The sequence below is a fragment of the Aplysia californica genome, unplaced genomic scaffold, assembly GCF_000002075.1.
Source record: "Aplysia californica isolate F4 #8 unplaced genomic scaffold, AplCal3.0 scaffold00025, whole genome shotgun sequence".
NCBI classification, from domain to species: domain Eukaryota; kingdom Metazoa; phylum Mollusca; class Gastropoda; order Aplysiida; family Aplysiidae; genus Aplysia; species Aplysia californica.
The window spans coordinates 741,661-747,733 of NW_004797295.1; the positions used below are offsets into that span (position 1 = coordinate 741,661).

Below are 6,073 nucleotides of genomic sequence, written 5' to 3' on the forward strand. Positions count from 1 at the left end.
TATATATATGTTGACCAGTGACGTTTTCGATGTAGTTTCACCCTGACTGGAAACTCTGTTGTTTATGCGTACTAACAATCTTATACGCTAGAGTTGGAGACAATAAATGGAGCACATTCCTAGTACTGTATGTGTTTTATGCGAGCGTGCAAAATGTCACACAAAATTAAAGCAAATTGACCATTGTAGAGTATAATTTTCAGTGAAAGTATTTATACAACTTTCGTCAATGGTACCACACGATGCACCCATTTCCCCAAGATTGAAGCAATTGCATATCAGTCATATGCCGGATGGTACACAGAAGGAGAATCTTGAGAAGGATTGCGGAGCAGGCGATCTTAGTTCAAATCTTCAGTGTGATTTTATGAACTTCAGTGTTGTCTTTGGTTTTTAAGGCTTTTCTTTCGCTTTGCTCGGCTCTATCATACGCAGATGTTGATCAGCTGCTAAAAATAAAAACTGTGCTCAGAATTATTCACCCTCATAAAACAATATCGCAATGAAATATTGTTCCCGTTAGTCCCCTTCCCTTTTAACTTCCTCTTTTCAAATCTCACTTTCACCATTAATATCACAACCTGTTATAAAATGCCCCCTTCACCTTTCTTCCATTGGTAAAAAAATGACCAACTAAAATAACCTTTATTTACCCACTTGTAATGCATTTTTAGAAGAGATTACTCTCCTATATGTAATAATACATGCACTATGTTTCTGTGCATATATAGCGCACATAATCGTTGTATAAACTTTTGAACTGTGCCCTAACCTCGTGCTGACATCCATCGTTGTCAGCGGCATTGTGATACAGAACCGCCCTACCAGCATTATAGGCTAACAGGCCCCTCGGGCAAAGGATTTCCCTCTGTCTGCTTATGGTACAGTATAGATCTAGCATTTACAAATCGACAGAAAGTCACAACATGCATAAATTAACATCAGGCTAATATCCCCAAGGCCCTCTGGCTACTGCCCAGATTGCACATTATGAGGTACGGTCATGTCTGCAAGATCGTGCACTTTATAGCTGTGAGTCAGCTTCTTTTACGTTACCTCCTCCCCTAAATAAAAGAAAACAAACAAACAAAACAAAAATCGCCACCCTTTTCTGAATGACAAATTGCAAATACATTTTGTATTTAACGTTTCTGTCTACTGAACACCGTGATGCTGTGTAAAGTTGCAATCTCCTCCCTCTCTCCCTCCACCTCACACTTCTTTTCAGCTATTTTTTGTTCCCCTGTTTTTTTAAATATTTTAAATATTTTTGCTTCCATCACCTTCTGCCTCGCTTGCTCGTTCGGTTCCATTACCCTTCTCCCTCTTCTACTCTCCCAATCTATCTGTCCTATTTATGAGCTCCTCCTCCCTGTTCCCTCTCTCACTCCCCCTCCCCCCTTCTCTCCCTCCCTCCTTCTCTCCCCCCCCCCCACCCCGCGTGTATGTTTGGTTGGAGATTTGTTTAAGAATATACTCATACAATAATGGTTTTGGTACTATGCAAGTAGAGAATATAAGCCGACACCAAACTACATGTAGTTCTTTGACGATACATAGAAAAATTAGCAAGCTGTACGATCACGAGGTGTTAAGACGCTCTAATTGGCAATATAGATGAGTCCATTCTATAGCTGTGATCCAAAGTATGGTCAACGGACAGTTGGTGAGATACTGGAAACTAAAGGAGGCATAAGTCTAAAGTCTTTCTCGACCTAGGCTGCTCGAAAACTTTTCTTCGCTCACTTTGCACTCCTGTCCGATGTGGACGTTTTCTCAGTTAATCGGCCGTTGGTTGTTGTATAGGTTAAACGCTCCTTTTAACTCTGTATGGTCATTTAAGACGCGGGGACCTTAAACACTCCCCAAAAGCAACTCAAATTCAGAACGCCCCATTGTAGATTCGAACCAGGCACATCAGCTTATTAGTTCAGCGTGATACCAACTCTCTCCCCCCCCCCTCTCTCTCTCTCTCTCTCTCTCTCTCTCTCTCTCTCTCTCTCTCTCACACACACACACACACAAACACACACATACAAACACGCACACAACATATTCACTGGAAGAGTGCTCAACATTTGCGTCTAAAGGGCTAATTTTTTCCCATCAGAAATCCGTTCAACGTAGCTATTATGGCTTCTCAATTACACAGTGAAGATGGTCTCGATCATAATTTTTTAGTTCAAATAAAGAAGTCACAGATTAAATTTCTTTTGAATGACAGCGTATCGCCTCGCCTATGACCAGACAAATCACCTGTTGTGGAATTCCTTTCCACCCCCCCTCCTTTTCAACCCCCCCCCCCAATCCCGAATCCCCCAATTTAAAAAAAGCCATAAAAATCCCAAAAATTATTCTTTAAAAAAAATGAAAGGAAGAATTACAAAGGCTAAAGATAGCTTTGGCTTTAATAAAGTCCAATCCTGAAAAATAGAAGCATCTCAATTATGAAAGATATTGGCTATGCGTGATCAACCCCCCTCTATGGCTATGAACTCTGGACAATTACTTAAGATTGTGGGAATAAACCAGATACAAGAGGAATAATATGGTTTATTACGAAAGTATTATTGAGAATTTCCTGGAAGAAAACAAATCAAACGAGGTTGTGCTGAAAGAAGCCAGAGTGAAACTGTTACTAATAAAGATGATAAAGAAAGAACTAAATGCACACTTGAACACTTGAATCGACAAGGCCTTAAATATCTTTCTCTCATTGGAAAAGTAGAAGACGAAAGAGGCAGAAGTAGATTTAAGCAAACAATAACTAACTTAGACAAATTGAATATATGGGTGACCAGAAAAGACCAAGAAAACAAAGCAACTGAGTATTGAAATGAGTGGCAAGCCATTACTGCCGACGCCTATTTCAAATTTGGCAATTTAGGAAGACATCCCTCATCACAGTGCAACATATAACGGCTTTACAGTAAAACCAATAATGAATTAAATGGTGAAGAGGAACGTTAAAAATAGCCTAAAAAGTAACAATTAAAGCTATGCTCAGTAGCTTGAGCATGACCTTACAAATGCAAAGTCTAATAGCTTTTCACATTTTAATATTATACATTTTCTATGGTGGTGTCTAACGAATGTCACATTTGCATTTGATTTCAGTTCAGAAATAAAGTGGAATGGAATATGTTTCTATATAGGGCGTTTTGTTACCCTAGTATCGCTTTGAACAGCGGAGCGGATGAACCTGGTTCGAATACCCAATGGGGCTTTCTTGAACTTGGGTTGTATTGCGGAGTTTTAAGGTTCTCCACCCATTTGGCTAGGTCCTATCGGAGATGGACTTTATAGCTCTTGAATTACCGTACAGTGTTGAATGGGGTGTTAAGTCTATACTAAATAATCAAAATATATGTCTCTATATAAAATACAGACTCACATTTCCATAGAATAAGAAACACCAGGGCCACCAATGAGCAGTATAAAATGGTGACAGACATTGCGAAGGATATAATTCCTAGACCCGGGACAAGTCAAAACCACCTTGATCTCAACCTCTGTGAAGCTGAATCATCCTTTGTCACTGTCCCTCACACACAGGACAAGATCTATCTTTTGACAGGGGGAGATCAACTTAACGAGATCCTAATTAGACTCTTTAGGCATGCATAATGTATCCCCTGGGGTATAATCTCTTTGACTTCACACTGGTCATTGACTGGTTACAGACGGATCAAGACCTATGGTATAACCTGAGCTATGTCCTAAAAGGTGGCCCCTCGGCTAAAACAAATGTGTTAGCTTTAATTCAGGATAATCGAGGCTCAAATATTGAGTCAATGAAGCAAAAAAAGGTAAATAACAAATGAATGGAGCTTAATTTTCAGTTTATCATTAAAGGAAAAGTCGATACGATCAGTGTTAGGCCTCAGTATGTGGGTCAGTCTGTGCTATCTTCCGAAATCCCACTTCTAAGTGAATTCATTTGCATCTTTTTGTATCCTTCTCAGTAGTAGGGCATACTCCTTCTAATGTTAAAAGCAAAAAGTGCAATAGGTCAGTTGAGGTGGTGCTCTTTCACACCGTTAGTCAACAATAATAAAGATTCGAGCAGGACCCGCAGTGCAATGACAGTAGCATTTGTGTGTACTGGTAGATCCATTATGGGTAGATCATTGAAGCTAAGGTGTTTATTTTTAGCCGTGGGTACCTCTCAGTGAAGGTCTCAACATTTCTCAATAATCTATGGGTCGAACAGGTAATTTCAAGTACCCCAGTGGTCACCCAGGGGATGTACATTGTTGTAGTTTGTCGGCCACACACACCACTATCATAAACATGATCTGTCTCTAACGATTGTCAAGTATCTTACTACAGTTGATTTAGTTTCGCTCACCCATACTACACACATGTAGATCATACTCAAGATTTCTATTATTATGACCTCTATGACATAGAAGTTATATACACTTCTGTGAAGGAGGAAGAGGAGAAGGAGAAGGAGGAGGAGAAGAAGAAGAAGAAGAAGAAGAAGAAGAAGAAGAAGAAGAAGAAGAAGAAGAAGAAGAAGAAGAAGAAAAGGACGATGGGAAGATGTCGAAACAAGCCATTCAGGGACTCATGAATAATTACATTCAATAACGAAACAATTACAACGATTCTGGAAATGTATACACGATGGCAGCCAACTCCATAAACTTTATGATTGACAATAATGTCATTTTCTATTGGTATAACATTATCTACATTGCTGTCTTTCTCTTTTCCTCTTTCCCTTCCTCTTCTTCTTTTTTCTTCGAATACCCAATGGGGCGTTCTTGAACTTGGGTTGTATTGCGGAGTTTTAAGGTTCTCCACCAATGCCAAACCCCAGGAGCTTAAGTTCAATAGGCTATACGGCTATACTCTGCGACGTAATCATAATATTATGTACTTGTAGATGGAAGGCAATCTTTGCTATATCATGTACGTATCTGGTCCTCTTTTCACTTACTGGTCCTATCTCTGCATGTCTAGGTGTAATTAGTTTTTCTTCATCTAATCCAACAAGTTCGAGTGGCTGAGGAAAAAAAAATTGAGAGTGTGAAGGGGAAGTTGGTCTTTTGCAAACACAATCAGCTTTCAGCCGTTTACATAGTGGGGTCGATGAGAGGGGACACCTTCGCAACTAATCCACTTACTTCAAACGAAAAAACAGCCTTCGATTAAATTTTATTGTCAAATAAACTGGGATTTATGAATTGAAGGGGAATACGTTTTTACTCTTATACCTACTCCACAGCTCAATTCTCGTGCCAGGCAGTGAAGTGGTTAATATTTCCTATGCTTCCTTTTCGGAAAGCGGGATTTTGTGGTTGAGGGAGTGGGAAGTCGATATGGGTTAATTTTAATTCTTTCTTATCTCTCTGTTTTCTCTTTTTGTTTTCGATGCTTCTTTTTCACAGTACTAAATGCGTGTTACCATATCGGAAGGATTCTCATAAAAAGAAGAAAAGACCCGAAACAGCCCACCCTCTCCAAAATAAAGAAAAAAGAACACAACAACAAATGTAGGAAATGTCCAAATGTATGCAAAGCGCATAAATGGATTGTAAGATGTTAAGTTCTATTACTATGAATTGTAACCTCGAAAATTTTTACCTGCCGATGGGAGGACAAGGTTTCCGGACATAAAGAGGCATTATTTTTAATATACAAGACTTGGGCACTACGTTTTCATACAAGTAGAAAAAATATCATAAAGTAGATTGGACCAATCTCCCCTCTTTGGCAAAGGGGAAATAAGATTACAACATTATGATATTCTCCCCCCCGTTTTAGCCTTTGAGCAAGGCAAATTTCTTCTCTCCCCCCCCCCCATCCCCCTTTTTGGGTGCATTTTCCTTCCCTTCACGTGGAAACAAATTCGATTTAACTCCAGCAGTACTCCCGCGAGACACACGCTCACACCCACACACCCACACAAACACGAGCGCGCGCACACACTCTCATACTCACAGAGCGAGAGCAAGACAGTGAGATAAAGAGAGGTAGATAGAGACAGATATAGAACGAGAGAGGGAGAAAGAGAGAGAGAAAGAGAGAGAGAGAGAGAGAGAGAGGGGGGGAGAAAGAGAGA

General features: G+C 39.9%; 1 protein-coding gene across 1 annotated transcript in view; it reads right to left on the reverse strand.

The window, feature by feature from the left end:
- The window catches only part of LOC106013418, a 10,463-nt gene extending 6,346 nt beyond the window's left edge, over window positions 1-4,117 (reverse strand). The window contains exon 1 of the mRNA XM_013089110.2: window positions 3,395-4,117. Coding sequence (XP_012944564.1) covers window positions 3,395-3,455 — 61 coding nt within the window. The 5' untranslated portion in view covers window positions 3,456-4,117. The remainder of the gene's footprint in view (window positions 1-3,394) is intronic.
- Between the last annotated feature and the right edge of the window lie 1,956 nt (window positions 4,118-6,073).